General features: G+C 37.8%; 2 protein-coding genes across 3 annotated transcripts in view; one reads left to right on the top strand and one right to left on the bottom strand.

Moving 5' to 3' along the window:
- The window catches only part of LOC134741044 (nuclear receptor coactivator 1-like), a 104,028-nt gene extending 89,976 nt beyond the window's left edge, over window positions 1-14,052 (bottom strand). The window contains exons 1-3 of one of the 2 annotated variants that reach the window (XM_063673792.1): window positions 13,974-14,024; window positions 13,603-13,786; window positions 1,529-1,653 (exon numbers count right to left, since the gene is read on the bottom strand). In XM_063673792.1, the coding sequence (XP_063529862.1) occupies window positions 1,529-1,557 (29 nt within the window). In that variant the 5' untranslated portion in view covers window positions 1,558-1,653; window positions 13,603-13,786; window positions 13,974-14,024. Of the gene's footprint in view, window positions 1-1,528; window positions 1,654-13,602 lie in introns of both variants that reach the window. The other variant, XM_063673791.1, reaches the window with a different exon arrangement.
- Window positions 14,053-15,571: 1,519 nt separating this feature from the next.
- LOC134740624 (pyruvate kinase-like) lies at window positions 15,572-17,399 on the top strand. The gene has a single exon (XM_063673160.1). It carries the CDS (start codon window positions 15,634-15,636, stop codon window positions 17,338-17,340), a length of 1,707 nt encoding a protein of 568 aa, XP_063529230.1. The 5' UTR covers window positions 15,572-15,633; the 3' UTR covers window positions 17,341-17,399.
- Window positions 17,400-20,474: the final 3,075 nt, after the last annotated feature.

Raw genomic sequence — 20,474 nt, 5'->3', positions numbered from 1 at the left:
CCTAAAATGTCAAAATAAAAATTAAATTATTAAACTAATGTTTTTACGTTTCTTGTAAATATTACGCTAATTAATTAATTTACTTAATTTAAATATGCTATTAATTAATTTAAAATACGCTAATTACATTTATTGTTTACAATTTACAACAAAATATTATTTAAGTTAGAAAAATTGTATGCACGTAATCGATTATAAAGAAATTGTAATCGATTATATGCATACTAATTTCATATGTCTTTGTGTCAATATTTCATACTGGCAACAAAATGTCCTTGAACAGAAAAGTGCCACTTTGATCCCTCCTAGCAGGGAAGAAAAGTTCCCTTTTCGAATAGGTGATGTGAAAATACATTTACATTATTAAAGAACATGAAAAATATACCCACCACAAAACCAAATAAAATATAGTTGTATATGTTGTTTTATTTAATACGGCATTGAATTTTGTCCAGATTTCACTCCGCATACGTTATCGCTTATACTGCTGAGTTCAATAATACATAATTATGTACCTACTAACGTATATGTTCAAAATTTAATAATAATAACCCTAATGAAATACCGTCAAACGGGGTGAATAGGGACAATTTTAAACTTTGAGAGAGATTTCAAAGGAATATTTCCATGAGGGCCACAAATGTTAAGATTTAAAAATTTGTGTCTTATGTTTGAGAATCGATTTAAAATAAAATATTTCTTAATAATTTCGTCTCCATGTCCTTTTTTTGACAAAATAAACAGGCCATCCTGATTCATGCTGGTGCCGGGGTGAATAGGGACGACTAAGGTACGAATAGGGACAAGTGATCGGGGTTGTCAAAAATGATTAGGTAAATATTTTAAGTTAAAACACAAATAAAACTATAATTAAATAAAATACTTTTACTCTATTTGTTGTCGCAAAAATGTTGGTAATCATAAAAATGTAAAAAAAAACCATTCTGTTAGCGGCTACTTTATGTGCACGTTTAGCGAACGCGTTACAATCACGTCTAAAAATACCGATACCTACGGACAAAGTGCCAAAAATATGTATACAATATTCGGTAGGTAGACTATAAGTAGGTTCCTACCTGTACCTAGTACTAGTACAGTACAGTAATAACAGTAAAAAAGAAATGTAGGACGAAAGTCGTAACAATAAAAGCAATAGGGAATATTACGCGACACTCTGAATACTTTTGGTAATATAAATACTGGAGTATTTATATTACCAAAAGTATATAATCCACTACTATTTTCTATCGCAAGATACATTTTGTGATAGACATTTTCTTTTAAATTATTAGGTAAATGTCAATCCCGATTCTTGTCCCTATTCCCCCCGCCGTATCTGTTCACCCCATTTGACGGTATATTAAATAAACATATATAAATAAATATAAAAATAAGAGCAGGCTCTCATAGGCAAACCAGCGTCGTCAAGTTTTTGTGAATGATTCACTGATAAACTATATATACCTTGGAGACGAATGTTGAATAACATCAAGATAAAAGAGATGATAAGCAAATACGTGGGTCTTACCTTGCATCTTCAAAGTCCAGAACTGGCATAAATGGTTCATTGAAGAGATTCGCGCCAGGGCGTTCCGAGATTTGACGATCCGTGGCGTTGCTCGGGCTCTGTGCGTTGTTCCTCACTTTTTACACCTGCAACAACAACGTTATCATTAACAGCGAATAAGCATAAGCATATACATATGCATGCATATACATATACATATGCATGTGGGTGAGAAGGCCGCCAAGCTCAAGTGGGATTGGGCGGGACACATCTGTAGGATGCACACGGGTAGATGGGCCAAAATAGCGACCGAATGGGCACCACAGATCACCCGAGGCAGAGGCAGGCCAAAAAGGAGATGGCGAGACGACCTGGACTCTTTGTGGCGACTGGCAGGAGCATGCACAAAGCCGTGACGAGTGGCGGAAGACAGGGGAGGCCTTTACCCAGCAGTGGGACACAATATAGGCTATTCAAAAAAGAAAAAAAAAAGCATATACACAGTGATATGGCCAGTATACTAGGCTATTTTTAGCAATACTTGGAGAGGAGAAGATGTAGGTTTATACTAAAAACTTTTACCATGCGACCAACACAGAAATTAAAAAAAAAAACGTGTTATATAGAACTGCCATAAACGGAAATATATACTCTATACAATATGAACATATGAACTACGTAATGTGACTTGTTTAACACTAAGGGTGGATTGCAGCACTTACAATCTACGAACTGATCAACGTTTAAGGTCTGTGCACACCGGGTGCGTGTGCGTAGACGTGCACGTGCGCGTTGTAATATTTCAGATCCTTATGAGACGGCACACCGCTTGCGTGACGTGTGCGTGCCAGTGTTGGGCAAAAAGTAATTTAACTTCTATTACTAATTGAAATTACAATTAGTAAAGGTTTTGTTTTTAATTACATGTAAAAAGTAATTACGCATTCAATTAACAATTGCAAAATGTAAATGGTTAATTAAATTTTTAATTACATTTCGAAACTAAAATTTGTAAATAATTACTTTACTCAATTACAATTACTTTTATTGAATGCAAGTTTTCGATCATCTTTATTTCCAAAATCAGATGAAAATTTTGAATGAGCTTTAAATTTGGTTGAGGTATAGCAAAGGGGGGCCGTTCTTGGGACTTAGAAAATTTCAGTCTTTTTTTTCCGCGATCAAGAACAGACATGTTATTGTACCTATACTACTTGGGTGGGACTTGAACCCACGACCACTAGATCACTAGTACAATGCTCTACCATCTAAGCCACCAAGACCGTACCCAATGCAGCGAATATTTGTACCATATATTAGCCATGTGTTGTAGCAATGTATTTCTGTTGCCGCTATAACAACAAATACTAAAAAGTACGGAACCCTCGGTGCGCGAGTCCGACTCGCACTTGGCCGGTTTTTGTAGTCTGATTCCCTATGCGTGTTCTAATTGTTTTAAGATTCCCTTGTAAATGAAGATATCTGCGTTTAGCTCTAAAACCTTAAACCGACAATGTGATTAGATTATAATCGACGCGGCGAATGATGTTCCCTATGACAGTTCCGCCAATTCGCTCTTGGATAGGTTTTTACCGTCTTTTTATTACTTAAATGGTTACACTTCCAAATAAAAAAAAATGTGTTAAAATACCAAATACCAAAAGAAGTCCAAAAACATTTGACATTGACAGGTACTCCATACAATAATTAACTGTTATAGGGATCATCATTCGCCACGTCAAGTATATGTACTATTCAGATCAGTGCTGCTGCAGTGCACGCTGGGTTCGGGTACAGGTTCAGGCACCTCTCAAAATAAAGACTAAAGAGTACTGATAGACCTATAATATCTTGGTTTACTTTAGTGAGGCGCTTCCGACCGACGCGCAACGAGTACAGTCAAGGGCATAAATATACATATATACATTCTCAAGGTTTCAAAAATATGTGTACGCTTTTACACCTTAGACAATAAAGTCGTGTTCACATATTTTTGAGCCATTTGTCTGGATCGATATTTTTGCCTTCGACTGTAGAAAGTTTTCTTGATAGTATTGCAGTTGTGACAGCCTGCAATAATATAACTGTGATTTTAACTATAAAACTCCCGTGAGACTCGAACATATGAAAATTATTTTATTCGACTTAATAATACGTGAGTGACCCGTTTAAAATAATTTCAATAATATTTAACTGTGCTTTGTTATCAGATATAAAATTTCAAAACTCTGTAGAGTAAACACTGGAACCTGTTACAAACGTTTTAAGATTGATGCTGTGCGTTTGTAGCTTAAGTGAGTTCGTAACAGTATCCCGGGGTGCGCCTTCAATGGCCTTTCAGTTTCAACTACTTTCAAGCACTTAACTGAACGTAGATACGCGGAGAACCTATTTTCTATGTATATGAAATACTAAGTGATTTAAAAAGGGAAAGGACATACCCGGGGAAGGACATAGGATAGTTTACACTCCAGCAGACCCTTAAGCGGGTGAAAATGGGGTGGAAAATTGTATGGGAAACCATTGAAACTGATGTATGGTATGTATGTAGGTAGATGAAATACGACATGAAGATATGTTTAGTTGCGGGGAACAGTTTTTATTATAATTTGTAAAGGGAATCAATATTTTTTATTAAAAGGCCTATAAAGACAGTAGGGCTGGGCTACACATGTCTGCCGCATGCACCCTGAAAGGTGGGCCAAAATGGTTACCGAGTGGGACCCACGGAACACCATAGATGGTGCTGGCCGGGGTGCAGGCAGGCCGAAAAGGAGATGGCGGGACGACTTGGACGCGTTTTATCCGGACTGGTGGGAAATTTCAAACGACAGGGTCGAGTGGAGGAAACGAGGGGAGGCCTTTGCCCAGCAGTGGGACACTAAACCAGGCTAATAAAAAAAATAAAGAAAAACTATGTATAGTTTGTCAAGGGACTGTCTCATTTCAAACATTGACAGAGAGAATCATTCTATGTCTTACACTAGTACTAGCTCCCAAAAGAAAAGGATGGGTATAGTATTCTTTGTTCCTATTTACTGACAAGATTTGCTTGACCAACTATATATCCTTTATATGTATTATACATACATATAAAGGATATGAAAAATAACTAACCAGATATATGAAAAAATAAGAAAAGTACATCAAGTTGAAAAAAAGTATAATTTTCTGTTACATTAAACTGCAACCATTATTAAAACAAACAAAAAACCCACCTGTTTACATATAATCTTTTCACTAGCTTTCATTTGGTACCCATATTGCTATAGTAAGAAAAAAAATATGTACACATATAATGTGCACATATATTACATATGTTTAGAGTTGTGCCGTTCCCGGTAACATTACCCATTTAGTATGGGGAATGTTACCGAGCGAGAAATTTCCCCATACAAAATGGGGAATGTTACCGGGAACGGCACAACACTACATATGTTATATACATTATATATGTCCACATATATTATATATGTCCATTTATTTGGCACACCCTACAACCCAAACGACTGGGCGGTTTTTGACATATGAGGTTTGGTTGAAGATCAGAATTGTGGTAGTGACATAGGGTATATAAATTTTAAAATTGGCGCCCGCTAATGAAAAAAGGGAGGGGGGGATCGTTTTTTTTTACTAAAGCAATATAGGTACCAAATAAAAGCTAGTGAAAAGACCATTTCAAAAATATATGTAAACAGTCAGTTTTTTGTTTTGTTTGTTGTGTATATTAGTTGCAGACGTTGCAGTTTAATGTAACAGAAAATTATCCTTGTTTTTAACTTGATGTACTTTTCTAATTTTTTATATATTATCTGATAAATTATTTTTTAACATTATATAAGAGCATTCCATGAAAACATCAACTTTTTATCCCTTAATGCCTGGCCACGACATTGCGCGACCTGCGGCAGCGGCGGCGGCGAGGGAAAAGCGAATGTTACAAAATAAGGCGAAAGAAGAGAGAGGCCACGACCCGCCGCTGCCAGCGGCGACTCGCGCGAATTTACTCGAGCGGCCGGCGGCGACGGGGAGCGGCGCGGCGGGCGGTGGAAACAAAGACACGGACGCGAGGAACGCGGCCACGACCCACGACTCACAGCGGCGCGACCGGCGCGAGCGGCGGCGGTACGCATCGGGCGGTGAATCGTAGAACACAAATTTTTATAATATTCGCGCGCGTTAATGGACACGGGAGTGTTTATCACGGAAATATTTAATAGGCCTGCAATTTGGATGTCGAAACTACCTAAACATAAGTTGCGGCACGTAATTAAAAGGTTGTGGGAAGAAATAAAAGAAAATTTTCCTGCTTGTTCACTCACTCTAGATACCCGTAAAATTATTCGGGATGCTTTCTATATTCTTCGTACAACACTCTAAATTCGCCTAACGTATAACAGCGTCTATTAAGTTCGTGCACACCTTCTCTTATATTTAAAATATCTGTCATGAAATATGACCTGCTGTCGAGGCACTGTAGAGGCACTGACAAAGACATCTTTAAACACTTGAGTACGTCCCATTCGCTCGATGCCGCCAACGCTACTGCGAAGTCGTGGCATGCTCGCCGCGCCGCCCGCCGCACCGCTCGCCGCCTAAGACCAATGTCGTGGCCAGGCCGTAAAATACGAAACGCTATGGCAGCTACGTAATAAAACATATTAGCTGCTAAGAAACACTACCAATCTTAAAGCCGAGTTATTTTACTTCTCGCAAGTATTAAAATGGTGGTGTCCCTAACGAAATATTTCATGGATTGCTCCTATAGCGGATAATCACAGTCACTTAGTATGAATTTTGGAATAATCTATTCAGTCATTTTCAACTGAGAGCAGTTCAAAGTCAACAGTGGATTGTGTAATCTTTAAATGTTTTCTAATAATTTGTTAGACCAAATAAGATACTAAATAGTAAATTTTGTAGCCACAGTAAATTCACTGCCATCTATACATTTTTATTTATTTATCGTATGGCATATGTACATGTCACTGGATTATAATTTAAAAACAAAACTTATGGTTAGTTAGAATTTCGCCCTTCCCAGGTACGCGACTGCTTCATCTGACAGGTTGTTAAAATCGTCTACATGGCCTGTGTATTTAGTAAGAGGGCATTCCAGAATGATGTGGTTGATGGTCTGATCCGGGTGCCCGCAGCTACAGGCAGAAGAGGAGCTCCAGCCCCATTTGTACCAGTGGTGACCGCAGTTGCCAACTCCTGTTCTTAGGCGGTTAAGAGCGGACCACACCCGACGGGGTTCCTTAAAGCCTGCTGGGGGCACTCGCAGGGGTAGAGCAGAGAAGGGGTTGGCTTGGTCTCTGAGGGCTTCCCATTCTGCGGTCCATGCCTCCTCCAGGGTACGGGTGGTCAGGGAATCTCCCATCAATAATGCAGGGGGGTTTCGGGATTTAAGACGTTTTCTTCCGAAGCCCTCGAGGTCTTGGTGGATTGGTAGCTCAGGACTACAGTGCGCTTTCGCTAGTTCGCGTTGGAGGCATTTTTCTCTTCACAGGTGCGCAGGGGCTATGTTGCTAAGAGCGGGGAGCCAGTGGGTGGGTGTTGGCTTAAGGCATCCCGTTATTAAACGTAGAGTCTGGTTAAGCTGCGTGTATTTATCCAGACTGGAGCGCAGTACTCGGCCGTCGAGTAAACCAGGGCCAGCGCTGTGGTTCGGAGACAGGAGGCAGAGGCTCCCGAAGTTGTTCCTGTTAATTTTTGCACTAGACTATTCCTGGTCTGCAGTTTAGCCGATACTTTTTGTAGGTGACACTTGTAAGTAAGGCTTCTGTCCAGAGTAACTCCAAGGTACTTAGGGTGCGGGTTATGTTGAAGCATTGTGCCTTTAAACTTGACGGTCAGTGTTCTTTCTGCAAGCTTATTGTTAAGATGGAAGCAGCAGACTTCCGTCTTACTTGGGTTAGGACAGAGGCGCCAGCGGGTGAAAAAGTCGTCGAGGGCTTCCAGGTCTCTCTGTAGAATTGGTTCGGTGGATTCCATTTTGTGGTGTTGAGTGATCATAGCCAGGTCGTCGGCGTATCCGAATTTACGTGACACAGTATCGGGAAGGTCATGCACGTAGATATTAAACAGAAGAGGGGCTAGGACAGAACCCTGCGGGAGCCCATTGTTTAGTGTTCTGACGCTGCTGGTTTCGTCACCCAGGAAAACCTGTATCGGCCTGTTAGTAAGGGTGTTTTCAATAAGCCTGTAGATTTTCTTGCATGGGATTATTTTCAACAGTTTATATAGCAATCCCTGGCGCCAGACTGTATCATATGCCGCAGTCAAGTCGATAAAAACTGCAGATGATTTAAGGTTCTTATTAAACCCGTTTTTGACATGTGTTGTGAGAGCGAGCACCTGATCACAACAGCTACGGTTAGGTCTAAAGCCGGCCTGTTCCTGGGGGATGATTGCGTTTACGGCGTCATGGATGCGATTGTGGACTAGTCTCTCCAGCAATTTGTATACAACGCTTAAGAGAGCGATCGGTCTATAGCTCTCTGCTCTGTCGTCAGACTTTCCTGGTTTGAGGATACCAATTACCCTAGCCCGTTTTAGTGATGTAGGCATTTTCCCGGAATTATGGAAGTGTAAAATTTGCCATCCAGGCTCGGGTCTTTGGTCCATATGAATAAGAAATTCAGGAAATATACCATCCTCTCCGCAAGCTTTGTTCGTTGAGATGTGGCTCAAAGCTTTTGTGACCTTGCCCCGGCGTTTCTCTTTAATAGCCTCTCGCAATTTTAGAATTAAGTTTGCATAATAGGCCCCTGTAATAGTCTCTCCCTTTTTCAAATAGTCAGTCAGGATTATTCCTAGAGCATCCCAGAATACAGACAGCATAACCTTTCCTGCAGACGATGCCACTTAAAATTTACGTGGTGGCGGAGAACCACTGTGTTTCCACTACTTACTTTGAATTTTACTTTCGGGATCATAGTGATGTGCCCAAGACTCGTCCATGGTTACGTATCTATAGAGAAAATTATCTTTATTTGCTTGGTACATATCCAACAGACGCTGGCAAATCAATAACTCTATGTCTTTTCTGATCAATAGTCAACATTCGTGGCACCCATCTTGCACTGATCTTGTTCATACCCAATTCTTTAGTAAGTATCTGTTGCACTACATGATATGACAAGCCAGTCTCTTCAACAATTTGCCTGATACGTATTCGCCGGTCTTGTAACACCATATCGTGAACTTTATTAAAGTTTTCGTCTGTAGTTACCGTTACAGGTGGTCCACCGCCATGTTGGTTTTCACAACTTGATCGTCTGCACCTTAACTCTCGACACCAAAGTTTCACTATGTCATAGGATACTGCACACTCCCCTTCAGTTGCCACAATATCTTGATGGATTTGAGTTGGTGTAAAATATTTTTTTTGTAGATATTTTTTATTACCGCCCTCTGCTCAACAGGATCCATTTTCATACAAAAAACCACGACTCAACAATTACAGTAAGCTGTAGCTCAATAATAGTTCAACATTTAAAAATGTTTTTTTTTTATAACCTCTAAATGTCTATAAACCTACAGCAAAAAGGTTTTATTTCCAAGTGACAGCAAAGAGGTCAGGGGTGGTGCATACGGATCAACCCTCGTATATGATATATACCTGATAAGATATATTTTGACAGAAGTGGTTTTATAGCTAGTAATAGTAATAGCCTTTATTTCATGCTTCTTTTTTACAATTACATAAAATTTCATATTGTTTTATTATTTGCATGTCGCTTGTGCGGAAAAGGCCTCCCCCAGTTTCTCCCATTCCTTCCTATCCTGTGCTGTTCTCCACCAGTATCTGTCGAAGTTCACTAGCTCGTCTCTCCATCTTTTATTTGGTCTTTTTTGCTTTCTTGCTATTCCTATTGGTGACCATTCTGTGACATGTTTAGTCCACCGGTTATCCGGTTCCCGGTAGCTACAGATAGAATACAAATGGCAGATTAAATCCGAAGTTATAAACTACACAAAAATGTTTTAGAATATGGAGATCATTCACTCTACTAGAGATCTCACATCTGTCAAAGGTCATTCACATTGTATTCATTTAAAGTTTTAGTCAGTGCTTTTCTGAAATTTAGGAATTGTAATCATAATTTTCAGATGACCGGTCTGGCCTAGTGGGTAGTGAGTCTGCCTATGTAGTCGATGGTCCTGGGTTCGAATCCCAGTAAGGGCATTTATATGTCATTACACATAGAACTGTTCCTGAGTCATGGATGTTTTCTATGTTTTGTAAGTACTTGTATATATAGTAGAGTCCGGTTATAACGACGCCCAATGGACAGCTGATATGAATGAATGAATTTTTATTTGCTAGGAATATTACGTCGTACTAACCGGACCTTGTACCATAGAGTAACTGATACTAGAGCGTTACTGTCATAGTAAATTTTGTAACCCCAGTAAATTCACTGCCATCTGTCGACACACTTTAAAACTAAAAATGAAGATTTATAAAATTACGATAGAATGTATTTAAATATAGATAATAGATTTTTTTTTATTTGCATTAATTATTTTTATGATTTTGACCCATGTTCTTTCACTGATATGCGTTAAAATTGTTAAATAACAAACGAAACCGTCAACGCCATCTATACGACTGTAGGCCAAAACTAGTAGCGCCCTCTGAACGAGAATCAAATTTTCTTGATTTTCGAGGCACGTTTTTTCCTTAGACTGTATCCATCTATTACGGAGTTATATCTATCTTTGCTTGTACTAAACGAACTGACAACTTTTTTTTTTATGAAAATATTTTTGTATTTATTAGTATTTATACGACCATCAAAGAAAGAAAAACATAGATATACATTTAATCACACCTATTTCCCGGAGGGGTAGGCAGAAACCACGGATTTCCACTTGCTACAATCCTACCTCTTTCGCTTCCTTCACTTTCATAACATTCCTCATACACGCTCGCCGGTTTAGGGTGCTCTTGACCTGGCCTTTCTTCAGGATTTCCCTGATCTGATCAGAGAAAGTCCGCCGAGGTTTGCCCCTTCCAACTCCCGTTTCTACCTCTCCCTTATGCACTCTCTTTGTTAGCCTTCTTTCACTCATTCGTTCCACGTGTCCCAACCATCTCAACATACCTTTCTCAATGTTTGTCACTACATCTTCAAAAACAGCAAAAAAAATTGACGTTGTGTTACAACAGTTTGTATTAAATGCAGAGACTTGTTTGTTTGGAAGAAGCCACTTTTGTACGCGTACTCAACCATCACCCGCAAGGTCGCAAATTACTGCCATAAATAAAAAGTCGCAATTCTTGGGGTTGTAACCAACATGACACGTACGTCGACTATCAAAAAAAATTATAAGTTTTTTGTTGAGGACTTCATTTTTGATACAAGCATTTATCGCTGACTGTACGTGTACTTTTGTTTCAACAGGCAACTAATACTCATCGAGACATTTATAAGAAATCCAAACTCAATTAGGTTGCGTTGTTTTATCACAGTTTCTATGACTACCTCCTGTGTCTATGATATTTAGATCAGCTACCTATTAGCAAAGATAGATCATCTTCCTCGCGTTATCCCGGCATTTTGCCACGGCTCATGGGAGCCTGGGGTCCGCTTGACAACTAATCCTAAGAATTGACGTAGGAACTAGTTTTTACGAAAGCGACTGCCATCTGACCTTCCAACCCAGAGGGGAAAACTAGGCCTTGTTAGGATTAGCAAAGATAGATATAACTCCGTAATAGATGGATACAGTCTAAGCAAAAAACGTGCCTCGAAAATCACGAAAATTTGATTCTCGATCTGATGGCGCCACTAGTTTTGGCCTACTCTCGTAAAGAGGGCGTTGACGGTTTCGTTTGTTATTTATAATTTTAACGAATATCAGTGAAAGAACATGGGTTAAAATTATATAAAAATAATTAATGCAAATAAAAAACATATATCCATGTTTAAATACATTTTATCGTATTTTTATAAATCTTCATTTTTAGTTTTAAAGTATGTCGATAGATGGCAGTGTATTTACAGTGGTTACAAAATTTACTATGACAGTACCGCTCTATCTTATTATATCCTCTTTGCTATTAGGTTTACGTTTTTAACTTACGAAGTTTAAGCTGAATGGAATAATGGCAAGTGGGCATAATCGTAATAAATGGTTGTACTTTCATAGTAGCTCCTACTAAAACCAAACATGTGCCTTTACTTACGTCGCTATAAACGGTTGGTTGTTATATGCAGTTGTACTAACCGGACTCAACTGTATTTTATACATATATTGTTGTCTGAGTATCCCCAACACAAGCCTTCTTGAGCTTACCATGAGACTTAGTCAATTTGTGTACGAATGTCCCTATGATGTTTATTTATTTATTTTAATTTATATTAACTCTCAATATAAGAGCAACCAATTTACCCAGTTAATGGGTGAAGAGTAGTAGTTGGTAGGAACTTGAGTGATTTGAGTAAAAATTTGAAGAACTTAATTCAACTTTATGAGGCTTAGCACTTGAAAAACTCAGTTGAGTCCTCTAGTTTTTTTAAGCGCAATTCAAAAAGACTAGAGCCTGTAAATAAAGACTCCATCAATAATTTTATAGGTTTGATCTTAATAAAAGTAAAGAAAAAAGTTAGTTATTTAGAACATTATGCATGAAATGACATTTGATATTTACCAGTTGCTTTTCAGTGAAAGAAAACATTGCGAGGAATCTGGACTAGTCCAAGCCAATAAGGCTTAGTTTCCCCTCTGGGTTATAAGGTCAGATGGCAGTCGCATTCGTAAAAACTAATGCCTATGCCAATTCTTGGGATTTTTAGTTGCCAAAGTGCAGCTAAGGGTCCCATTAGCCTTGGCAAAAACCTGGGGCTAAGCTAAAAAGATGATGCTTTCAAATAGAATAGTTATTATTATTTATTCAGAGCCCACTGTGTCCCACTGCTGGGCAAAGGCCTCCCCCCTCTTTTTCCACTTGTCTCTGTTTAATGCTATATCTGGCCAGCCTGTCAAGAAGGAGTCCAAGTTATCCCGCCATTGCCGACGAGGTCTGCCGGATCCCCGGTTAGACTCGTGGGGCTCCCACTCCGTGGTTAACTTGGCCCACAAGCCATCCGGCATTCGGCAGACATGACCAGCCCAGACATGAATAGAATTTTCCAAATTAATCAAGCCACTTTCAAATAAAAAAAGCCATCTATTTATAAATTGAACTTGTATAGGAACAAACGTAATCCTTAGCAGAAAACGAAAGTTAAAGTGCTTACAATATTGGCTCTTATATCGTTAGAAAAAAGGATAAATATTGCATTTTTTTTATGATATAGGAGGCATACGAGCAGATGGATCACATGATGGTAAGTGATTACCGTTAGTACATAACACAAGCCTTATTGAGTTTAATGTGGAACTAGGTTGATTTGTGTAAGATTGTACCATAATATCTGTATATTTCTTTGATTACATACTTATAAAAACCCCTAAGCAAACCCTTGAAGGAAATACCAGAACCCGTCCCTGGATTTATTTCAAATAGCTTTCAAATATAACTAGGCCATAGAATTTCATACTACTGGTTATTTCGTTTTAATTTGATTTTGATTATAATATTGTGATACACAAATAAAGACCGCAATTTTGAATAAGCAAACTAATTTAATTAAAATAGTGAATTTAATAATCACAGATTAGATAAATAAAGAGAACAATAGGAACGTACAGCATCTACGCCGAATTCACATTGTATAGAAAACAGTAGGTTAGCGATTGTTGATAGAACAAAAAATAACCTCCAACAGGCAGGTGATCAAGGCTATACCAAAACCTTGAGATAATTTCACAAACATTGTTCTGAATATGTAGCTTGTGATATAAATTACATTAATATTGGTATTTTTCAGTGATTTTAATCGTGTTTTGATTTCTGAGCCCCATAATTTAGAAGAGAAGTACCAATTCAATGACGTCATTACTTTGACAGTCAATAAACCACGGTAAACAATAGCATATTTTTTACAGGAACACCTTACTACAAATAACATTCGTTACACATAAATAAAATAACAATAAACCCCATAATAATAAAATAATAACAAAAGTATACTTACAATGTTTGCAATGCTATGGCAAAAAAATGTTGGAAGTGCAGACTAATAACGATCAGTGGTTGACAACTAAATAACATGGCGGCATTTCATCGCAGCCGGTTAAGAACGGATCCATCGATAACAATAATACACTTGCAGACACTCCACAATTGGCGACAGTTTCGCTCAAGAAAATCACTTTTCACTAGAACAGCAAACTAAATGATTGTATATCACACATTAAAAACTAAATGACGTAACATACTCAACCTTCACGGTCGCACAGTACATATTATGAAAAAATACTGTAATTTTAACTAATGCACGTTGTATGCAAAGCACTATTAATTACACTTTAGAGTTCAATTACATTTTAAATTGCGTTAACTTACATCAAATAAATTTGACAAAGCAAAATTAAACGCATTTATGCCAAAGAACAAACGTGACACGCAGTCAAGCAACTCAAACCACAGAATATCTAGGAAACAATAAACATATCGGTACACAGACCAGACTAGTAAAATTTGTGAAAACAAAATAATGTAGAGGTGCCAACTGTTAGGACAAAATGGTCCGATTGATTTTGACCATAGACCTAGCATTACATAGACCAGCTATACGCGTGCTCCCGTAAGGGATAGACATAGATGACGTCATAAACGTGGGGATACCATATTGGTAAAAATAACCCCAATATTTGATATCACGTTGGGGCGATTACCCTAGAGGCAAAGTTAGCTTGTTTGACGGTATTAAAAAATTGTTAAACAAAATGTCAATGGGTCGTTCTTTTTATGCGTATAAACAATGAAATACCTCTTATAATTCGCGCAGGTGGTACAAAACTAAACATGTTTAGTAAATAAAACGTAAAATAAAATGTATTATGGGTTTTAATTTAAAGAAATCACAAATCGCAATCACACCAATTAATGTACACCACATTTAATCTTTACAACATTTGTTTATTTATTTTTTGGAATTAGAAGTACGAAAAAACTTCGAGGTCAAAATTACCCATAAAATTATGATATTTTCATCTGGTATCCCTAACATGATTGTTATGCAGCTAAATTAAGAAGAAGTTTAAAAATGGCTGACCTCCGACTCCTACCTACCTACGTAATTTGGGCGGATAATTTTACAAATAATGTTTTGTTAATTTGCGTAAATAATTGTGATATTTTTATTGAAATCGTGTGATTCTACATTGCTTTGAGTGTAACGTAATTTTACGATGTTATTCTCACATATTGCGCTAAGAGGAAGGTATAAAATACCGTACTTACGTGTGAAAGGTTATGATCTCATATTTTTGCTCAGAGCGGCTATTACAGCCGATTACAGAACAATTCACCAGTATTTTATTAAAGTTCAAGCATTCAAAACGCTAACCATCACTATATTTCATAAGAGAAAGCACAATTTCATACAAAACAACAACAATTAAACAAGCAACGAACAAACATGACATGTCACGTACTTATTTGTTTGCCACAACCTCGGTTGTGGCAGCGGTGGAAAAGTGAAACTATGACAAGGACAAACAATAACAGCGCTTTCTCTGCTACTCCTACTGAAAGATACATAAGACTATCCCGTTCGGTCATTTTCCCCCACTCCTCATGACCGATCCAGTTATACTAGATTCATGATTTTGACAGTGTAAAGCATTTTTTTGTTTGTTTCAAGTTCTATTATCTTTAAAGTTTTCTCCACACTGGTGCGCGAATTGCGGCGCGAAGACGCATAGTCTGGAGCGCACTCAAGGATTAGAAAATAAAGTCAGTATATATGTATACTCTGGCAAGCCAGCTTTGTCAGTAGAAACAGACGGCAAATTTAAAAATTTGTGCGCTACGATCGATTTCCCATTCAAATTTTGAATTTCGTGCCATAACTAAAGGGGACTAACCTATTTGTAGTTTTAAAACAAATGAACATTGACATGTTCAAAATAATTATTTGTCAATGGCAGAAAGCGAATGTTTACTTTGATTTAATAAGGATTTAAATTTTTTACTTGATTTTCTTTCTATAGTGAATAGAATGTCTGAAAATATGACATTTCCTTGGCATATTTCTTTAGAAGATGCCCCAACGTTAAAAAAAGATAACTTTCCTTCCGAGACATCATTGTTAAAACACTATTGCAAATTAGATATACATAAAAATCCTTGTGAAGAATTACAAACAGGTATCATGTGTGACATCGTTATCAACAATCGAGAGCCTAGCAACGTCCAAAGGCTTATTTCCTCTGGTATGACTGTAGCTCGTCTCAATATGAGAGATATGGAACCAAATGCATGTACTCAACTAATTCAGAGCATCCGACAAGCCGTATATAACTATAGTGCTGAATTGCAGTATGTATATCCTTTAGCGGTCATTGTTGATGTTAGAGGCCCTGATATTGTTACCGGTGATCTAAAAAGTGGTCCACGTACCACAGTGGAACTATTCCAAAGCAACACTATGCGTTTGACTACTGATACTAGCTGGCGCGAAAGCGGTACGGCAGAATGTCTCTTTGTTGGATATGATCGTCTTACTGATCTTACAATAGGAGACAATATATTTATAGATAGTTTAACACCAGATAAAATTAAATTAGTGGTCTCCAAAGTGGGCGATGATTCTGTGGAATGCGTAATTGCAGTAGGAGGAACGATTGGTGCTAAAATGACAGTCCGGATTTCGTCGGTACCCCTTGCCAATTTTGTAAATCAAAATGAGAGTCGTGAATCACTAGTATGTGGCGAGTCTATAGGAGAACAACTTTTCGAACATATGGAAGGACAAATTGCTTGGGCTCTTGCTTCTGATGTCGATGCGATTTTAGTTTCTAACACTCAACAAAGAAACGATATAAGACAAGTACGAGAGCTAATACAGGATAAAGGCAAACATTTACTCTTGTTTGCTAGCATTGATACAACTTTGGGATTAGATAATATTGATGAAATAATAGATGAAGCTGATGGACTTCTCTTGGATCGAAGCATTCTTGCCACAGATTTGCCAATAGAAAAAATATTTATTGCACAGAAAGTAATGCTTGCAAAATGCAACAATATTGGCAAACCATGTATTTGCAAAGCTGTTATAAACGAGCAGATTCCTACATTATGCGTTACTGATATAGCAAATCTCATACTGGACGGTGCAGATGTCCTTTCCTTAGAATTTAATTATGAATCTCCGTTGAAAAAGTTTGCTCCTTGTTTCGACGCACTCCGTATGGCAGAGCACTGCGTTGCAGCTGCTTCTGTTATTGGAAGACACGCAGAACGTATAGTGTGGCAACCACGGACTTATGGAAATATAGAGCTAATGCAAAGTCCGCTCAAGGACCCAACTCAAGCAATCTGCGTGACTGCAGTAGAATTAGCTGAGCGTTCTAATGCGTCTGTAATTATATGCTTGACAAATTCTGGACGAACTGCAAAAATTATCTCACACGCACGACCATCCTGCCCTGTAGTAGCGGTCACCCGAATGTGCCACGCTGCTAGGCAGTTACGTTTCTGGCGAGGTGTTCGCTCGGTACACTACTTCGAAACTCCTAAAGATAACTGGATATCTGAAGTAGACGCTAGACTTCACGCTGGATTAAACTACTGCAAGGCAAAATGCATTTTGCGTGCAGGAGATGCTTTTGTCGCAGTCACAGGATCTCGTCGAAGTGTAGGATACTGCGATTCTGTTAGACTCTTGTACGCAAGTGCCCGTGATACTGTATTCGTAGAGTAATATTGTTGTATAATTGTTTTACACTGTTTTATAAATATTATAGTACTTTCCAATATCAATTGTTTTGTTTCTTATAGAAACTACAAATGTATAATTATTCTAGTCTAAGAAGTAAGATATAGTAATTAGGAGAATTTCATTACCATTACATTCAACATCGGTCTAATCTAAAGGACCCTCCACACTCGTGCGCATTGCGGCGCGAAGCCGCGAACGCGAGTGTGGAGTCTAGTTCACTAATTAGCAAAATCGGCTCCACACTCGCGTTCGCGGCTTCGTGCCGCGTAGTCTGGAGCGGCTTGATAACTATAATGGTTTGGTAATTGTTCTAGTCATGTTTTTTCATATCCCAGATACTGAAACCAAATGGATTGGTTATAAACAGTTATGTTAGTAGATTGGGTAATGGAACTTTTAGACACTAATGTTAATTTTCCGGGTTGATTCCGGGTAATAGCAGAGACTTTGTCTCCTTAAAGTTGAATTATTTGCGACGAAATGCAATTTGAATCACTAAGTAATCACGTCTTAGCAAGGTGGGGATTTATATGTGTTCCATCGTTTGCCAGAAGAATTGTTTAATATGTTGATATTGATACCCGCGGTTAATGATGATGATATCGAACGGTACAAAGAGACCCTGACTCTCAGAATAATGACTAAAGCATAGAAGTCGGGCAAAAATGCTTCGCAAATATGTATACCCGTACTTTACTTCCTTACGAATTAGATAATGTGCCGAAAAGAGATGCATATATGCTTGTTATTTCTCATTTACGTACGGTGTCATAAGTTTGATAATTTGCTAGGGATGTGACTGTGTCGACTTTTTATATCGATAAATTATGCATAAGTTTATGTGCCGTGTAAAAGAATAATCACGAAATTGGCAAATTGATAATAGTCTGGCTAATGAAAGTTGAACCTGAAAAAACGTGGCAATTTCAAGAAATCTGTAGCAGGCGGCTCGTTGAAATGAAATGAAATGCGTGGAATACAAGGATTGCATAACTTTTATACTTTTTATAATTTTCATATTCTAAAAATCATTAAAAAGTATAAAAATTATGCAATCCTTGGAATCAAAGAGCCGCCTGATATGAATGCATGTACCTAATATAGCTTTTATCTCATTTGCAGTCTACCACTCAGAACCGTCTAACTATACCTCTCGTTTTTTTATCATTAGAAAGAAGGCGAGCGATCTTAACGTGTCGTTTTATCGAAAAACACTTTGAAAATAAGTCACAACAAATATAATATACGATCATTTACATACTTTTGCTTTCATAAGTAAAATATTGCTATATTTATAAAAAAACTTGTCAATAAAAAGACACGTGGAAATGGTTTAGCATTTTTTCTAATGCTAAAAGACTAAGTATAGTTTCTAGTCATGTACAGTCAGCTGCAGAGAAAAGTCACCCCCCCTGCATACAAAGTTCTGTAAATTAGTATGGACGTGGGGTACCTTTTCTCTGCAGCTGACTGTACCAAATAGGATATGAAAAAAAAACGTTCGTGTAATATTTTTTTTTTAATTTAATAATAGGGAATATTACGCGAAACTCGGCGTAGGTGGCGCCACTATCACAATCTGAGGGTCTATCGCGAAACAAGAAAATCGAACTTTCGTTATCTAACATCTCTGTCACTCTTGCGTATTCGAGCGATAAAGAGGCAGCTAGATAACGAAATTTCGGATTCGAGTTTTCCGGTAGGTCCCCTGAAAACTTGTCAAAAACCTGTTAAAGGTACAGTATGAATAAGTTACGATACGGTGCACTAAAAAAGCTAGTGCTGTACTCTGGTGGCAGAACATTGCAGTAATATCCCCTATTCCTCGTCCTTTGGAAATCTGAAATAAAAAGTTCAGTTTTGTGACCAACAATATTAATAAAAGGAACATTCATCAATGATCATTAATGTCTTTTTTATTAGGGTTCCGTACCCAAAGGGTAAAGACGGGACCCTATTACTAATACTTCGCTGTCCATCTGTCTGTCACCAGGCTGTATCTCATGAACCGTGATAGCTAGACAGTTGAAATTTTCACAGATGATGTATTTCTGTTGCCGCTATAACAACACATACTAAAAAGTACGGTCCCCTTGGTGCGCGCGTCCGACCCGCACTTGACCGGTTTTTAGAAAATAAACTATAGTCTGGCAAACACAATCTGTCAGTAAGTAAGAACAAAGAAAACTATAGGTACAGTCGAAGGCAAAAATATCGATCCAGACAAATGGCTTAAAAATATGTGAACACGATTTTATTGTCTGAGCGTACACATATTTTTGAGACTTTGGGAATGTATATATATTTATGCCCTTGACTGTACTCATCAATTAAAATGAGACAGTCCTGGGCCAAACTATAAGAAAGCTGTAAATGTCGATAGGTTATTGATCTGAGGTCGATACATCACTATGCCAAAAATATAACCTTTCATACTTAGCAGAAAAGTTCGAAAATTTATGCAAAAATCTATATAGACTTGAATGCAAGTAATAATTACATAAACAATATGTCGATTTCTATGTTTATGGTCAGGTCCTATAAATTAATTTCTTCAAAATTGAACAAAACTCACCGATTAAAGGTTATCGGTTCGTGCGTATTTTCTTTTCTTCCTGTATGCGATTTCCAGCCCTCGATCACACAAGACATTATCACAAAGGGAACTTCAAACCATTACAAATAAGAACTCAACACGTTTTCCAACAATCTTTCAGGAATAGCAATAATATAATTAAAATAAACCAAGATGAGCTGAAACATCCCGAAATATTTCAACTAAAATAATACGACTATGTCAAGTTGTTACAGTTGACACCTACCTGTGAAATAACGAACTTATATTTTATTTGGCTGGATTATATTATAGAACCACATAGGACCATTTGACATTTCCCTCAGTTCATCTTATGACAATACTGAAAAAAACGAAAGAACTTGCGGATTGTTGTCTTACTCACTCATAGACAAAAAGTAATAACGTGTTGTGAATACGATATCTTTTACCAAGCTTTTATTTTTGCCCGGCTTCTTTGCTTTAGTCATTATTCTGAGCCCTGACTTTGCTTCTGCAAAGACGGAACGACTACACTCTGTTGGAAAGGAAACCAGCAAAG

Source organism: Cydia strobilella, chromosome 4 (assembly GCF_947568885.1).
Source record: "Cydia strobilella chromosome 4, ilCydStro3.1, whole genome shotgun sequence".
NCBI classification, from domain to species: Eukaryota; Metazoa; Arthropoda; class Insecta; order Lepidoptera; family Tortricidae; genus Cydia; species Cydia strobilella.
Note: the sequence above shows the minus strand (reverse complement) of the source record. Positions and strands in the feature narration are given on the sequence as shown.

Excerpts from the sequence above, each read along its gene's own strand:
- LOC134740624 (XM_063673160.1), top strand. The coding sequence starts at position 15,634 with ATGTCTGAAAATATGACATTTCCTTGGCATATTTCTTTAGAAGATGCC.